Source organism: Poecilia reticulata, chromosome 20 (genome assembly GCF_904066995.2).
Source record: "Poecilia reticulata chromosome 20, P_reticulata-male-v2, whole genome shotgun sequence".
NCBI classification, from domain to species: domain Eukaryota; kingdom Metazoa; phylum Chordata; class Actinopteri; order Cyprinodontiformes; family Poeciliidae; genus Poecilia; species Poecilia reticulata.
This window is the reverse complement of record NC_088849.1, coordinates 9,830,463-9,848,761: the sequence shown is the minus strand read 5'-3', so window position 1 is coordinate 9,848,761 and position 18,299 is coordinate 9,830,463. Positions and strand designations below refer to the sequence as shown.

Below are 18,299 nucleotides of genomic sequence, written 5' to 3'. Positions count from 1 at the left end.
CTTTTTCTCAGAATCAGCCAGTGTTGAACATGCGTAGGTCAGTACCTACACAGGTCCTTCTGTCCATTCATATCTACACGTTTTTGAATATTAAATGTGCCTTTCAGCAGATCATGTGGAGTTATTTGATCTAAATCATTCTTTAAACAACATGATGCTCACATGAAAATTAAACGTTGACTTTCTCTTTGTCAGACTCAACTTATCAGTAACAAGATTTAATTTCAAAATTACAGCTGTGAAATTTGACTAAATTAGCTTGTGTTTTTCAAATTATTTTTTTATTTAAAATCATTTTCTCCTGACATTTATTGCCATCTTCTGTTATGTTCTACTGACAGTTGGTAGTTACCATAGCAACCAGCAACAGTAGGCTAGTCCCCTTTTACCATCTTTAACTCTGGTATGTATTAAGATCAGCTCTGTGCTTTCTTTACAAGTGGTATATTTTTAGACAAATTTAATGAAATACAGTGTTTAATGTTTTGCCATGGTTTGTATATATTTTTGCTGTTTTCATAATTAAAATTGCACATTTGAGCTATCTTTAACTTTACAACTGTTAACTCATGTCAACTGCTCTGTAGTTTGTTTGGGGTTATTTATTGTATTTTTATTTAATGTATAGGGTCTGGACTGATGTTAACCATCAGCTTGACCTTTTCTCTTGTTAAGTATGCTTCAATTTTTGATACAAAGTATTTCAGTTGTCAGTTGTGTCTTAGTCTTTAAATATTAAAATGTGTATATTCTCCATCTAGTAAAATTGCATATTGACATTTATAATAAAAAAAAGGTTTGCTATGTAGGTGTTTTATGTAAATTGATTTTAAATACCACAATACAATCACAGCCAGCCCGTCCCTTTTTACTGTCTGTAACTTTGTGGCACAAACTGCTGGCCTGATGCAAACCACCAACTTTTACTCTTTATATGATAAACACAACCAGCTTGACTGTGTGTTGTGAAGTCAACCTAATGGACCTAAGACGAACAGAGAAAGTTTACATATCCATCACATTTACCGTATTTTCCGCACTATAAGGCGCACCGGATTATAAGGCGCACTTTCAATGAATAGCCTATTTAAAAACATTTTTCCTAAATAAGGCGCACCACATTATAAGGCGCATAGAATAGAAAGCTGCAGTTAGGGTTGCTACCCGTCCTGTATTGAACCTGAGCGGGAAGCGATTTGTTCCGTTCTCTACAAATGTGGATGTTTAATAATAGAGAAATGGTCCCCGAGTACTTTATACTGCCCCAGTCATTGTTTCACTCACGGTGTTGGTTTGCGATATTGTGCCCAACTGCGTTCTGGGTAACACAGACCAACCGACACGCTGCCGCCGCAGTCTCTGTCTCTCTTTCCCCGCACCCCCGGCTTTAAATGTATAGGGGCTGGTCCCTTGGTAAACCTAGTCGAAGCACCTCGAATGAATGTCTAAAGCCACTTTGTTTACATAAAGAAGGTCAACAAAACAGTCCCGACTCGGGTCGGCAAGGAGAGCCTTCCGCAACTGGGCCGGGACGTGGCTGGACGATGGTCACCCTTCTCCGTTCGCGCACAGCATGTTCGTGGAGAACGTGGTGCTAAATGACCTGCAGACGACTTGATTATCAGATCGGTAGGTAGGTCAGTCAAACTTTATTAACAAAACGGTGTTCTGACAACTATCCTAGCATGCACCGCGCACTTCTTCTACGGGCAAAAATGAAGTCGGCGGCTGCTTACCGTAGTTGCTAGACCTGTTGTGGCTCAATATTGGTCCATATATAAGGCACACCGGATCATAAGGCGCACTGTCGGCTTTTGAGGAAATTGAAGGTTTTTAGGTGCGTCTTATAATGCGGAAAATACGGTACTTTGAAACACAGAAGGTGGTGGTCTGACCTGCTGTTGATCAACTAAAATACATAAAGTTTTTCAATCTAAACTGGTTCTGATTTAGCTGCAGCTCTTTTTGGTAGGTCTGTGTTGATTTGATTTGTTTATGTATGTTTTCTGACTTTAATTGTAATGCAGAATAATTTTTGATAATATGAAATAATCAAAAAATTTTTCCAAAATGTTTCATTTCTGCCTTTTAATCATGTAAGCTCTGATTTTTATCAAGAGACTGTTTTAAAAATATTAATCTCATCATTAGGTTGTTCCAGTCAGGGAGATGAAGAAGCTCTGCCACCTGTCTAATAACATCCTGATAGTCAGCATTTCACTGATTGTCTTCTTTCCTACAGGTGAGTTTGTTTGTTCACTCCCTTTTATTTGGAGACGTCACATAAATCACTTCTAGTCTGAAATATTTGATTCCAACATGGTTCAAAGGCTCCACACGTACCATCAAGATGAATCGGAGTTCAGCATCATGTTACATGGTTGATGTCACAGGATGATTTTTCTCCATGTTATTTTCATCTTTCTTCTGTTTTACAGGTGCCTTTTCTCATTGTGGTAATAATTTTCACGCCCACGTGCATACAGTAAAAGAGATAGATGCTCTGATTGGATCTTGTGTGGATATCTCATGTAGATTTGAGAATTTCGAAGGATTTGACAGCAGGAGAATCACTTTCGGAATCTGGATGAAAAATAAGGCGGAAGTATCTGACACTGTTTATAACAGCAGTGGGAAAATTAACACCTATCAAATGGAAACGACTGGAAATCTCAGAAGGCAAAACTGCAGCATTCGGATTCCTAATTTAACAGCAGCTCATGCAGACAAATACTTTTTCAGATTAGAAAACGAACCCGTGAAAGTAACATTTTGTGACGATCCTTTTAAGTTAACAGTTAGAGGTAAGAGAGCTGTTTCTTATTGCTATGTAATATACACTCAGCCACTTTATTAGGTATGCCTAGCTTGTAGCCTTTGGGAAGCCTTTTGCCTCCAGAACTGCCTTAATCCTTTGTAGCATAGATTCAACAATGTACTGGAAACATTCCTCAGAGTGGAATTTGGTCCATGTTGACAGTATAGTATCTCAAAGTCATTGCAGATTTGTCAGCTGCACCTCTATGATGTGAATCTACAGTTCCACCACATCCCAAAGATGATCTATTGGACTGAGATCTGGTGACTGTGGAGGCCATTCGAGTTCAGTGAACTCATTGTCATGTTCAAGAAACCAGTGTGACATGACTCGTGCTTTATGAACGTTATCCTGCTGGAAGTAGCCATCAGAAGATGTGTACACTGTGGTCATGGTCAGCAACATTACTCAAGTAGGCTGTGGCGTAACTTGACACGATGCTCAGTTGGTACTAATGGGCCCAAAGTGTGCCAGGAAAATCTCCTCCACTCCATTACACTACCAGCAGCAGCCTGAACTGTTGATACAAGGAAAGATGGATCTATGGTGTCATGTTGTTAATGACAAATTCTGACCCTATCATCCGAATGTCACAGCAGTATTAGAGGGAATCTCTAAGAGTCTCTCTAGTCTCTCAAAATTAGGGAGTCTCTCAAATCCCCCCCACCTCTGGTCACACACATCGTTTCAATCAGAAGACCACAGTCTGACTCTCCCTATTGTAATCCAAGGGGGGGCCCAGAAAGTGTTTGGGAACCACTGGGCTACATGTTAGGCTGCATGTTAGGCTACATGACGGCGCGGCATTGTCTCCATAGTCTTCTTACCTTGTAAAATGTGTTCACTGCAAATCCGCGGTTACACTGAGGGCTGACAGTCATTATGATTGACAGCTGATGTCCAGCACCACCATATCTTTCCTCACTACAAGTTATAAGATAAAATGACAAGTTTGCTTTGCATCCTTGCCTGTTTGTGCAGCCGATTACACAGCATCCTATGACCATTTTTAAAGTCAAGTCAACTAACTAGAAGTGGTGTAAGGTTACAGATGTCTGTTTTTAGACTAGCTTTAAAGGAGCACATTGGTTGTTTTGACTTCCGTCATGGTGGAGTGGGCAAAGGTCAATAAGTGAAGGGTCAATAAAGGTAATGTTTCATGGAATTAAAAGCTTGTTGATGAGTAAAATGGTGTTATATTTGTAGGCATAATGTCCAAGTAATCCAGACTGTACTTTGTGTCATGTTTCACTTTATGACATGTCTGGTTTGAAACCACAGATTCTGCTTGGAGTCCCATCATTAATGTTTCTGGAAGTGAGCTGAAGGAGCATCAGTCTGTCACTGTAACATGCTCAGCTCATACTCCCTGTTCCCTCTCACCTCCTATACTCTCCTGGAATATCGAAGGAGACTCTGTCAGAAAAATAGAGAAAATAACTGATGGAGCCTTTACAACAAAATTCCAGGAGACCATCACTCTGTACGACACACATAATGGATACAGCATCAAATGTTCTGCCAAATATCCTGTGACAGGAGGATTCAAACAAGCAGTTGCAGAAAAGACTCTAAATGTTTCATGTAAGTGATCCTATCAGCACATCATAGTTCATGTTTTTTCCATTTACTTGATCAACTCACAATAAAACAGGTTGTGACATTTAAACCTAAGCAACACAACCAACATCTAGCTGGGTGTGCATCTTGCATAATCATAGACGGCAGGCCTACAGTATGAATGGGGAGGTCATCTTTGTCAGAAACTACTTACAAATGCCATGATTGTCATCTGTATTCTCATCTATTAGTGATGGGCCGGTTGCGAGCATTTCGACTCTTGGAGTCGGCTTTTAGGTGTACGATTAGAGCCGATTCCTCACTTAGAGGCGTTCTTAATAACTGATAGCTGTAAGCAAAGCAGCATCTGGCTGAAGATTAAAGATATTTTGTGATAATTAAGGATGTGCCGATCAGGTTTTTTCATACCCATACCGATCACCCATGAGGGCCGATCACCGATACCGATCAAATCATTCTTTTTTTTCTTCTTTTTTTTAATCAAAAACACTACCGGTTACATTATGTGGAAAAAGGAACCATGAATTCACCTTAAATTAGACAAAAACTTGTTTTTAATAACTTTTTCCAAGAAGAAAACTAAACAAAACAGGCATTGTAAAAATTGTACTGCTATCGGTAATACTATCTTTAACAGACTGATAACATATGGAGGTTCTGAAGAGGCTAAATAATGCAAAGAGCCAAAATAAAACCTCTCAACATTGCCAAAAAATTCAAATATAAAACTTAATATTCAAAGGCAAATACAGGATCCATTACAATAAAAAATCCTGAGTTACTGAATGAAAACTTCCTGATAGCATGGCGGCTAGCTGATTACTGCTAGTTCTGAGTGGCTGTTTCTGACTGAGCGGAGTAATTATGCAGAACAGGGAGGAGATCGATGATTTTTTTAGAGATTATCTGTCTCATGTTAGGACAGCGAAAGTTTTAATACGTATGTAAAATGTATTTTTTTAAGTTAGATGGTGCAGCTTTAAGCAGAGGTTCGGTGTGAGAGTCACTACCAGGTGGAGCAGAAGCGGCGCTCCGTCTGTGAAATATTACTACCTGTAACGCGTAGCAGCGGTTTAACATCGAGAACAGAACCAGCGTCTTGCATCGCAGCTCGAAGACTTAAATAATTTTGCGGGTTATTTGTTTAGCTTTCTGATTGTCATGTTAATCCGGGTGACTGTTTGTAGCTGTGCGCTGCTTTACCTGCCATCTGATGCTCCATATGTCTTTTTTACTGCAGTGAGCCTCGATGTAGCCAAACTCCGTCAAGTATGTCATTGTTTTTATGCCATATTAGCTTCGTTGTGTTGATGCATTTTGACGTGCTTCAATTTTCCGCAGCAACACGCAAACTTCCCCAGTCATTCAGTGCTTATAGTTCCACATCACTTAGGATTTGTTGCTGCGCGTTTGGACAGTGTGAAGGAAAGAGGAGACCAGCTGCACAGACAGGCTGCGAAATGAGATGCAGGTGATGGGTATCGGCAACTAGAGAATGATCACTGATCACCGATCATGCACTTTTTCATGGAAATCGGCCGATTATGATCGGTGGCCGATCAATCGGCATACCTCTAGTGATAATACATTATTGTTACGGGTTTGTTTGGTAAATTTGTTTACTGTATTTTGTTAATTTGTTTTGTTTTTTCAATTGAAAGTTTGATTAAATTATTATGCAGAAGTTAGAATGTCTGTTTTCATAGCAGAACAAATATATAAAATTAAGGAAGTGTAAGGCTTCTTATACCGGGAACATAAAATGCAAAATGATTTGTCATATAAAACATTCCTGTTTGCCAAGTTATATTACTATGTAGGGCTGCAGATGATGATAAATTAAGAGACGTTTGGGAGTCGAAAGAGCCGGCTCGTCTTTGGAAGCTCTCTCTTAAATGCTAAGTCTTTTCAAGGAACTAATTTACTTAAATACATTTTTTTCCCCATGAAAAATATTCTCTGTTAAAGTGGAAAACAAAACTTTTTGAGTTATTGAAAGAAAAATATTACGGATCAATTTCATGACATTTATTTAGGCTTGTTTTGAATGTTTCATGTTAATTTAAAAAATTACAGAATTTGGAGATTTTGAGTCACAACTTTTCACAAGTTTTAATGTAAACTGAAGGGAAAACAAGTTATAAAATATTTCAGATTTTAAAGCACTGCTACAGCCTTAATGTCTAATCTACATGATACTGATGTTGATTAAAAGCTCTTTGAATGTTCTTTCAAGTAAAATTTTTACTAACCCTACCCATATAAAGTAAATGTGTCATGTCATTTTCCTCAGATGTTCCCGCAGGAACTGCAGCATCCATCAGTCCATCAAGTTTGGTGTCACAAGGTGCCACTATGGAGCTGCGCTGCAACAGCAGAGGCAATCCTCCCATTACCAGCTACGCCTGGTTCAAGAACAGTGGACGTGGAGACAGTAAAGTCTCTTCAGCGCAGACTTTCAGCTTCAATGCTACTGAGCGAGCCGCCTTTATCTGTGAGGCCACAAATAGGCTTGGGAGTCACAAATCGAAAAGCATCTGTGTTGACATCAAGGGTAATACATGTTTTTTTAATAAGATCATTTCATTTTTATTCATAATAAATATAGATGTATATGCAAGTGTAGTATATCATAGATACTGGATGGACAGAATAATTACTGCACAGCTGTGCCGTAGGAAGGCCACATTAAAAGACCAGTTTGAAATGGGCTGTTTGATTAATTAAGGACGGGGATCTAATAACCAGTCAGTATATGGAGTGACCCACCGCCTTGATGTGCAGTAATCATTCTGTCCAATCAGGATCTTGAGATGCCACACCTCCCAGGCGGGAGGGATTATCTACTAAAAGGAAAAATGCTCACTATCACAGATTTAGACAGGTTAGTGAACAATGTTTAAGAGAAATGGTTATATTGAAAATGTTCTAGATCTTTCCGTTTAACTCACAAAAAATGGGAACAAAAACAAAATGTTGTGTTTATATTTTTGTACAGTATGTATATTTCCAATGCATTTATTATACAGACAACAATTATGTTTTTTCCATGTGTAAATCTGTGCCACACAGATGGGACATAAACTAAATAGGTAAAATGTGTGTCTGATGTGAAATTTCAGATGCTCCTTTTACTCCCAGCATTCATATCTCTACTCATAATCCGAAGGAGCGTCGGCGTGTCACTATAACCTGCTCAGCTTTCACTCCCTGTCCACAATCAACTCCTAAACTCACCTGGAATCTCCAACAAGACTCTCTCACACAAACAAGCGACAACACAGAGGGAACCTTTACAACTAAAATCCAGAAGACCTTCACTCTGACTTACAAACATGATGGATTCATCATCAGATGTTTTTCCAAACATCCTGCGATTGAAAAAGACAACGTAGTACAGACAGAAATGACTCTCAGTGTTTCATGTATGTGATTCTGTCAGCAGGTCATGGTTCATCTGTTACTGATCAATAAAGTTCATGTGTCTCATTTTCATCAGATGCTCCTAAAGACACCTCAGCATCCATCAGTCCATCAGATGAGGAGTCAGATGATGGCTGGGTGGAGCTGAGCTGCTCCAGCAGAGCCAAACCTCCACCCAGTTTCACCTGGTTCAAGAAAGGCCCCCAAATATCCACTCAAGTAGCTACAGGCATCTTTCACAAGGTTCAATTCACTCAGGGCGGGCAGTACTTCTGTGTAGCTGCAAATACGCTGGGTAGTCAGAAATCATCACCGGTCAGTGTCAGAACAAAAGGTAAGTTCTGCTTCCTCTTTTGTTTTCCTTTTCAAAACCCTTAAAGATATTGAGATATGATAAATGGACTGAACTTATAACAGATAACAGTTTTAAGCAGAATAAAAGGTTAATTTAGGAAAGAAACGTAAACTATTGTTTTAAGACTTTGCCATCTCGTCAATATCCTAAGAACTCTGTTACTCTGGGTAGATTTCATCATGTAATTTCATTGAATTAATGAAGAACTATTGCATCAGTTCAAATTGTATAACATAGATTATTATATGTTATGAAATTGGTTAAGATTTTCCTCTTCTACAAAAGTAGTAATAAATGTAAGATAACAGTATTTAAAGCCAAGATATTGTCCATTCAAGGAAAACTGAGCATGTTCTCTTGTTGAAGGTTTACCGGGACTGTGGATGTATATTGTAATAGCGATTTTGGGAATAGGACTTCTTAGAAGTACACACTTCATGATTAAAAAGTAAGACAATTTTGTATGGGTTGGTACAATTCAGCTGTAGAGCTCCTGATCTCGGTTACAGATTGGTGTTTGACGTTTACTTTCAATCTCCTGTTTTTTTGTTTGTTTTTTCAGATGGATCCAAGCCTCCTCATCCAGTCAAGCTCATTAGTTGTGCTTGTGTTTAACACTAAAAATAAAATGTTACAACCCACTTCAACCCTGTCAGTGCTATAAAAACATCATGCAGTGACCAATTGTGAAACAAGCAATAAACATTACATTTTGTCAAAATGCAATAATCAAAGTCAGTAATACAAGTCAATTATGTTGAATTCTTTTACTGCTATTCAAAGGGAACTTTAAACAGGTGGATTTTTTTAGTCTTGATTTAAAGCAACTCAGCGTTTCAGCTTCTTTGTAGTATTATGGAAGTTTGTGGTAGATTTGTGGTGCATAGAAGTTGAATACTTCCCATCTGTTTCTGGGGATCTTAAGCAAGATAGCAGAAAAAAACCTGAGCAGTCTGGAAAGTTGATGCAACAACAGCTGGTGTTTGTTGTATTTTGGAGCTGTGTTGTTGAGTGATCTATAAACTGAAAGTATTTTTAAAGTCTACTCCCTGAGCTACAGGGAGCAAGTGTAAGGGCTTTAGAATTTGGTTGATTTGTTCTATTTTCCTAGTTTTAGTGAGCAGCTGTGTTCTGGATGGGCTGCAGCCGTTTTTTTTTTTTTTAGGCAGACATGTGAAGACACTGCTGTGGTAATCATCACAACTGAAGATAAACACATAGATTTCACTTTATTTTTCTTTGACATTAGTTCTATAATAGGGCTGCACAGTGGCGCAGTTGGTAGAGCTGTTGCCTTGCAGCAAGAAGGCTCTGGGTTCGATTCCCGGCCCCTGTCTTTCTGCATGGAGTTTGCATGTTCTCCCTGTGCATGCGTGGTTTTTCTCCGGGTACTCCGGTTTTCTCCCACAGTCCAAAAATATGACTGTCAGGTTAATTGGCCTCTCCAAATCGCCCCTAGGTGTGAGTGTGTGTGTGCATGGTTGTGTGTCCTGTGTCTCTGTGTTGCCCTGCGACAGACTGGCGACCTGTCCAGGGTGAATCCCGCCTCTCGCCCAGCACGCCAGCTGGGGATAGGCACCAGCACCCCCCGACCCCACTGAGGGACAAGGGTGTAAGAAAATGGATGGATGGATGGATGGATGGATGGATGGATGGATAGTCCTATAATCTCTGAAATGTTCTTCAGGTGATAGGAAGCCAACTTTGTAATTGTCTTTGTGTCTCTAAAGGTTTAAGTATCACTACTCCCAGATTTAGGGCCTGATCACTAGTTTTTTAAATTGTGTTTTCACTTTGCTTTCGCTTAAGGAGGTACTACATACAGGGTTTATATTTTTTGTGTCTACTTTGGCGTTCTTTAGTCTTTGCTCTCACAGTCGTTCTGGACTGCCACCTTGTATCCCCTCCGATCTGCTGAAATGACAAAATATCCTTGAAGTAGAATGGACCTTACCAAGCTCCGCCCAGAAACACCCCTCGAAAGTCCACACAGCTGCATGTCTCACAAACAAAGTCTCGCGGAGCTTAGTTTCTATGTGTAAACATGGCTTCTTTCATTTCGACTGACTCTCTGCAGAGTATTTCTGAGTCGATTAGTGTAGCATTTCTGCCAGATTTTCAAAAAATATCAGCCACGACAATGGACAGGGGAAATAACATGGTCATGTCATCTTTTTTGGACGACATCAAGCTGTGACGCCTCCAACATTGTGCACGTCACAGCTAAATGCTATCGGTCAATGAGGAAGACAGCAGATCCTCACACCCTCAGCATAAATATAGCTGTGGACAAGATCACTGATGCCTATTGTTCTTGCAAGGCTGGGTAAGTCGGGCATTCATGGTTTTGAGGGTTACTTTTGAAATCACTTGTTTTTGTTGTTGGCAAATGTTCGAGTGCCTAGGCCTGATACACGGTACTCGGTGCTAGCGTGGCTAACGCGATTACAGTTTAGTAAAAAGCCTTTTCAGGTAAAATAAAATCTTTAATGTATGTCAGATACGGTACACATTGCATATTGATCTGTTCAGCTAACGTAAGACTGTGTAACAGACAGGCTTCAAGGTGTAGAAGTTGTATCGGTACTGCCATTATGCTGTACTTGGCTAAAAGGTTTTCATAATGGATGTGTTTATTAGTGACTTTATTTTTTTCATTCACTAAACACAAAGAAAGCAAAGCAATAATACTTGCACCAGCAGACACTCCTTTGTTCTTATTGATCCTACGACGGTTGAGCTGCAAATGCGGTCGTGCACAAGCTTTGATCCAAGCAAGGCATTCTGTTTCAGATTTTGGAAATCTGTGAATTTTAGTTCCACAAATACGATCAGGATACCTGACATCGCCTGTAGATTCCCCACTGACGGTGGAGAACCATTTTTTTTCGGGTCCTGACGCAAAAACTTTCTTTCGGTCTGCTAGTTCACAATGTACATTAGCATGTGTTTACTTCTGTAGCTTGTGTTTGTGAGACGGTCATGCACTTGGTAGCTGCGCTGTGACGTGAAATGGGCATTAGCCAATGAAACGCGGCCCCTGTGGTAAGGTCCATGGAGGGGCGGGTCAATGAGGACTGAGATTTTATTGGATTAGCCCAATGTCCTTCAAGAAAATCAACCAGTGCTAAACATGCGTAGGTCAGTACCTACACATGTTCTTCTGTACATTCATATCTACACATACTTTTGAATATTAAATGTGCCTTTCAGCAGACAGCACATCATGTGGAGTTATTTGATCTAAATCAGTGTTTCTCAACCTTTTTCGGGCCAGCGCCCCCCTAGCCTTCATCCAGGTCTCTCACCTGCCCCCACCAAATAATTTGTAGGCTACTTTGCACTAGCCGTTATTTTATAATTAATATTACTCTCACTATATTGTAGATGTTTTGGTTTTTATGCTTGTTTCTGTATTTATCATCGAAAATAATTTCCCAGAGAACAAAAAAGTCATGGGAATAGAAATTATTTTCACAGGTGTCTAAGAAAAATGCATTGAACATTCAACTTAAAATCAGCAGGCCTAACAGCAGCCAATCAGAGTGGAAAAATATTCTTATTTTGTGCCATTTTCTAGTTGTTAAATATTACACAAAATGACCAGGTAAAAGATGTACAACATGCCAGTTTAAACTTTGAACTATTTGCAAAATGACTGAGCTCTGCAACATTAAAACATGGATAGAACTGTAACTACATTAATCATAGCTCTTCTTCTCTTCAGTATTTCTGTTGGTTTCTGGTGGTGCAACTCTGTGCTGCCTTCAGGAGAATGGGACATCAGAGTATCAACCATAATATTTCACCTACATGGCATTTATTGTGCAAACCAGAGTTTCAGTGGAAAAACAAAAGTTCCAGGTTCTTTTAATGCCATACAAATATGAGACAGAAACATGGATTATATCTTTATATAGACCTGTCTATTGATTCATAAATTACTGGACAGAAATTACAAAGAACAAATCTGGTCCTTAATCAAATCCTAATGAGTCAAACTGAAAGTGTCATGGTGTCATCAGCCTCATGACATTAACACTGACATGAAAAATAATATTGAAGAAATAAATATATCAAATCTAATTAAAAACATAAATAAGTGATAAGTTCTTTACTGTTATGGTCTGTAAGATATATTTATTCTCGGTACCAGATATGGTCTTAAACCCATGACATTTCAACAATATTATTTTACCTGTTATCTGGAAATAAAAGGTAAAATAGTAAAGTAGTTTTTTTTTTTAACCCTCTAAGGTGCACAGCGTTCGGGAAGTGTATCAATGGGGAAAGGCAGACTGACATAAACCTTTTAAAACAACGGAAACAATTTCGGTATTCTGATTATTGAAATTTAAAAGTGCTGTTTTACCGCTGTTCTATCACCTTCGTTTCATACCGGACCACTTACAGCACCGGTGTTAACGCTATAAAATGAACGCCCTCTCTCGTGGTATCACCCATGGATGGATTTCTTTATTTAAATGGGTTCATTTTTCAGAGGGATTCAAAGTGAGGGTATCGTGATTTTAGTAATTACATGTTTATAACAGTGATTTTCTGTTGTCCTTCCATGGAAGCGGGCAGCATCCAGACGGACAATAAAACACTTTAATATAAGTTGCTGCTTAACATGACCACAGAACTACCAAAACATATAAAATTAGCAGACAAAGTGAATCACAGCAACGTCATCAGCCGGTGTAACGCTGAACTGATGGGGAGAAGCTGCTAGCAGGAGCGGAGCTGCGCCAAGAAGCTACAAACACTGAATAGAAGAAGAGCTGCCATCGATACCGTTGCAGCCAAGCATGATTTAATGTTACACAATACAGTTTTACCAAGTTGCTCAAAGTCTAAACTGGCATTGTTGTGCATTTAAGGTGTAAAGTTTACCTTAGACCAAATGCCCCCCAGAGGAATCCCAGCGCCCCCTTTTTGTAAAAATTTCCGCCAGCGCCCCCTGCCGTCCTCTGAACGCCCCCTTGGGGGCGGTACCGCCCACGTTGAGAACCGCTACTCTAAATCGTTGCTTCTTCTGCTGTGCCATCACAAATTATAGATTTTTCCAAAAATAAATTGCCAATGAACTGACCTGAAGGAGGAAGGATGAAACTCTAGCAGTAGCGAGCCATAAACAAGAAACAGGCCCTGCTGCCAGTAGGGCACATGCACAGCGCATGGCAGGGTATCAAATTACGCAGCTAAAATTCTGACCCAGGAGTGATTTTACAAAGGCTGATGTCTTGAAAGGTCAGGCTCTCCCGTGTCACGTGGTACCGGACAGCAACTAAATTTGTTGTTTACAAGTGTGTTTTATAAAACTACGACATGTCCTACAGACCTTTAAATCTCGTCAACTGTTTTTAAATAGCTATAAAACCATAACATTTTGTGTAAAACTTGTATACGGGATTGTTTTCGAAGGATTAAAGACTTCTTTTAAGGACAAGTAAAAGAAAAAGTCACGCCTACAGGTTGTTTACCTGTTCAGCCGCAAAACACGTGATTAGTGATCCCATGGGTAGGATAGTCAGATGCCTACCCGGCATGCTTTTGGACTTTGGGAGGAAGCCAGAGTACCCGGAGAGAACCCACACATGCATGGTGAGAACATGCAAACTCCATGCAGTTACTATGAAGCCCTAGAGATCGGGCAGGAGACCCACAGGACTCGCTATGAAGCCCTGGAGAAGCGTATTGCATATTGCATTTTCAAAAGTGTAGTGAAGTCTCCAACCACATGTCTGAATACAGGTGGCTGTTTCTGTGGCTGTGTCTGCTCTGAAATAGCTGCAAAACATGTGATTAGTGATCCAATGGGTAGGATAGTCAGATGCCTAACAGTCATGCTTTTGGACTTCGGGAGGAAGCCGGAGTACACGGAGAGAACCCACATATTCACTACTACTGGTTGCCATTTCTGCTGCTTCTCTGTGTCCCTCAGCCTTTTCTTCAACTGTTCCACTAAAAGCTGCAGGTTTTTGTATATGTACGCTGAAAGATAGTGCCCTTCTTCTCCAAGGTTATCTGTTCCTGCTCCAAAGTGATGCTTCTTTCCTTCAGGGCAGTGTTTTCCTTCTCCAGGGCAGTGTTTTCCTGCTCCGGGGAAGTGTTTATCTGCTCCAGGGAAATGTCCAAAACTGTCCTTTTTTGCTCCAGAGAGGTATTTTCCTTGTCTAGGGTGGTGTTTTCCTGCTCCAGGGCAGTGTTTATCTGCTCCAAAATGGTGCTTGTCTGCTCCAGAGCGGTCTTTTCCTTCTTCAGTGTAGTGGTGTTCTGCTCCAGGGTGGTGATTTTCTGCTCCAAGGCAGTGTTTATCTGCCTCTGGGCGGTGTTTATATCCTCCAAGACGGAGAGTTTCTGCTCCAGGTTGGTGTTTTCTTGCTCCAAGGAAGTGTTCATTTGCTTCAAGACAGTGCTTTTCTGCTCCAGAGTGATGCTTTTTATCTTTAGGCTGGTGTTTTCATGCTCCAAGATGTCGCTTTTCTTCTCCAAGAAGGTGCTTTTCTGCTCCAGAGCTATCTTCTTCTCCCATGTGGCGTTACACTCCATTAAAGTTCTGATTTTGTTGGACAATTTTTTTAATTCTTGATCTTTCTCCAGAAGCAGCTTGTCTTTTTCATGTTCAGGCAGCTCTGTATTCCGAATAACATAAGACACTGTATGTGTGTTATAAAACACAGATTTACACATTTTTGTGTAAATCTGTGTTGGTCAGGCAGATTTTCTGACAGCAGAAAACAACAACAACTGTGTTGTGAACAAATTTATAATTGCTCTTTTATCAGTAATTTGTCACATCAAAATGTAAAGTTTTGAGTTTTTGAGAATTACTGACACAACCCACAGATCAATGCATATTTAATCTAAACTTTAAAACGTTCAAAAACCAATAAAGGAACATTTTGCTGTTGCAAAAAAACAGTTGAGCTTTTTCATTCTAGATCAGTGTTTCTCAACCTTTTTTGGGCCAGCGCCCCCCCTAGCCTTTATCCAGGTCCCTCACCGCCCCCCACCAAAGAATTTGTAGGCTACTTTGCACTGACTATTATTTTATTATTATTATTACTATCACTATTGTAGATGTTTTGATTCTTATAATTGTTTCTGTATTTATCATCAAAAACAATTTCCCAGAGAACAAAAAAGCGATGGGAATAGAAATTATTTTCACAGGTGTCTACAAAAAATTTAATGAACATTCAAGTTAAAATTGGTAGGCATAACAGCAGCCAATCAGAGTGGAAAAAATATTCTTATTCTTTGCCATTTTCTAGTTGTTAAATAGTACACAATGAGCAGATAAGAGATGTAAAACATGCCAGTTTAAACTTTGAACTATTTGCAAAATGACTGAGCTCTGCAACATTAAAACATGGATAGAACTGTAACTACATTAATCATAGCTCTTCTTCTCTTCAGTGTTTCTGTTGGTTTCTGGTGGTGCAGCTCTGTGCTGCCTTCAGGAGAATGGGACATCAGAGTATCAACCATAAAATTTCACCCACATGGCATTTATTGTGCAAACCAGTTTCAGTGGAAAAACGAAAGTTCCAGATACTTTTAATGCCATACAAATATGAGGCAAAAACATGGATTATATCTTTATATAGACCAGTCTATTGATTTATAGATTAATAGTTTTACTGGACAGAAATTACAAATAACAAATCTGGTTCTTAATCAAATCCTAGTGGGTTATATTTAAAGTGTCATGGAGTCATCAGCCTTGTGACAACAACACTGACATGAAAAATAATATTGAAAAAATAAATATATTAAACCTAATTAAAAACATAAATAAGTGATGCTATTTACTGTAATGGTCTGTAAAATATATTTATTCTCTGTACTAGATGTGGTCTCAACAAACAAATGGCACTTCAACAATATTATTTTACCTTTTATCTGGAAACAGTGTCTGTTTATTGTTGCCATACAATTTTCATGTATCTGTACTTTACTTGAGTAGATTTAATAATGTATACTTTCTACTTTTACTCCACTACATTTTACAGTAAGTATCTGTACTTTCTACTTCACTACATTTCTACAAAACTGTCGCGTTACTCGTTACATCCAAGTCGCGTTGCTCTTTTTGTTCGTTAAAATGTGAAGTTCAGGGACTTAAGGTGGCGCCATAAAATCCAAGCAATAACGTGACTTACGTGTCTGTTGTCACCCATCGGCTCCACCTTTACTCACACGCGGAGCCCCAGACATGCGCAGTGGTTTCCTCTTAGCTGGAGAATGTGTCTGTCAGTAATATAATAGCGCTGCATAAATCATAAGATATGGCGACATGTAAAATCAGCAGCGCTTCCCTTTCAGACGGTGGGGACTTCGTCCAACTTTTAGCGTCACTTGGAAGGAAAGTTTAAAGAAAGGTAAGATCTGTGGACGTGTTGCTAGCAAAGCTAGCTGTACAGACACATGTTGCATCTGCATGAAAAAAAGTCGTCACTCATGCGCTGAATTATTGTGTGGAGGTGTTGACTGAGGTGTCACCAGTGGTGGAGAAAGTACTCAAAAAATTTACTTAAGTAAAAGTAAAAAAGTCCTTGCTTTTAAAAATACTTAAGTATTAAAAGTAAAAGTACTCGCTGAATGCATTACCTAATCGCTAATATCATTAAGTGTGCCGATCGTATTTAATTTTAATACATCAGAAATGTGCCATTTTAATGAACACTACCACAGATTAAACATGTTCTTATTGTGTTTATTCTCTGTAACAGTTTAGAGTTAGATATGGGATTCTATGAATCATAATTTCAGGGATGGAAACATTTTGTCTCCTGTCCTAACATAGCATGAACTTCATTAGTCACATTTATTTAGAAAGAAATCTAACTGAAAGGGGATGTAAAGAAGGTGCGGGCGGGGTGGAGGACATGCAACCAAGGAGCCATGTAGCAGAGTTGTATTCAAGACCACCGAACCCAAGACCAGCGCCCCGCGCTAAATGACACAATAACATCAAGTTTACCTATCAAAATTGGTTTTCAGATTGATCTGAAAGATCTACATTCCCATAAAAACACCTAGATATTAAATACTTAGAGCTGAAATATATTTAACCAGTATCAATTAAAACTCACTTCATTCTGTTTTGCTTTCATCGCTGTGCTACAATCCGCAGAGGTCTCCTGCTATCGTCCAGGGCGTTAATTTTCCTAGAAAATTAACGCCCTGGGCGGTTGCCCATATTGCACATGTCAGAAACCACAACTGAAACATCGCAATTAACGGTAAATAACGTTCAACTATGAACACTGTCCAACGGCGCAACAAGTAACTAAGCAGAATGAGCACCGTGACTGTTTTCATCCTCCCTCCCACTGCGATGTTTGCCACCATGACAGGAGACGAAATCAATCAATGAGCAATGAGCATGCTCTGTGTTCATAGTTCAACTTTTACTTATTCAGCGATTAAATGAATGTCTAATATATATATAGCTACCGCAGTGTACACAAGAACAAAGAACGGCTCTCAGTGAGGCTTCAGTCCTTTAGGACTTAGTAAAGATCCATCCAGAAGAATCGGATCGTTCCTGAATGTCATATCACTATATTGCAGACTTTGGTCACAGCGTTGTCCCACATATGCGACACCTCAGTCAACACCTCCACACAATAATTCAGCGCATGAGTGACAACTTTTTTTCATCAGATGCAACATGTGTCTCAGTACAGCTAGCTTTGCTAGCACAGATCTTACCTTTCTTTAAGCTTTCCTTCCAAGTGACGCTAAAAGTTGGACGAAGTCCCCACCGTCTGTGAAAGCGAAGCGCTGCTGATTTTACATGTCGCCATATCAATTTATGCAGCGCTATTATATTACTGACAGACACCTTCTCCAGCTCAGAGGAAACCACTGGGCATGTCTGGAGCTCCGAGTGCGAGTAAAGGTGGAGGTGATGGATGACAACAGACACTAAGTCACGTTATTGCTCGGATTTTACGGCGCCACCTTAAGTCCCTGAACTTCACATTTTAACGGAAGAAAAGAGCAATGCGACTTGGATGTAACGAGTAACGCGACAGTTTTGTAGAAATGTAGTGAAGTAGAAAGTACAGATACTTACTGTAAAATGTAGTGGAGTAAAAGTAGAAA

At 39.5% G+C, this 18,299-nt stretch overlaps 1 protein-coding gene across 6 annotated transcripts; it reads left to right on the top strand.

Annotated features, from left to right (window-relative positions):
* The first annotated feature begins 335 nt into the window (after window positions 1-335).
* On the top strand, window positions 336-8,818 carry LOC103482481 (B-cell receptor CD22-like). Of its 6 annotated transcripts, none has more exons than XM_081601938.1 (9): window positions 336-403; window positions 2,152-2,242; window positions 2,536-2,804; window positions 4,100-4,402; window positions 6,693-6,953; window positions 7,522-7,824; window positions 7,899-8,156; window positions 8,544-8,625; window positions 8,740-8,818. In XM_081601938.1, exons 3-9 carry the CDS (start codon window positions 2,588-2,590, stop codon window positions 8,774-8,776), a joined length of 1,461 nt encoding a protein of 486 aa, XP_081458064.1. In that variant the 5' UTR covers window positions 336-403; window positions 2,152-2,242; window positions 2,536-2,587; the 3' UTR covers window positions 8,777-8,818. The 6 variants fall into 6 exon arrangements, with proteins under 6 accessions (XP_081458064.1, XP_081458063.1, XP_081458062.1 ...); XM_081601937.1 differs by having other exon boundaries at window positions 2,439-2,804; window positions 4,229-4,402; XM_081601936.1 differs by having other exon boundaries at window positions 2,439-2,804.
* Window positions 8,819-18,299: the final 9,481 nt, after the last annotated feature.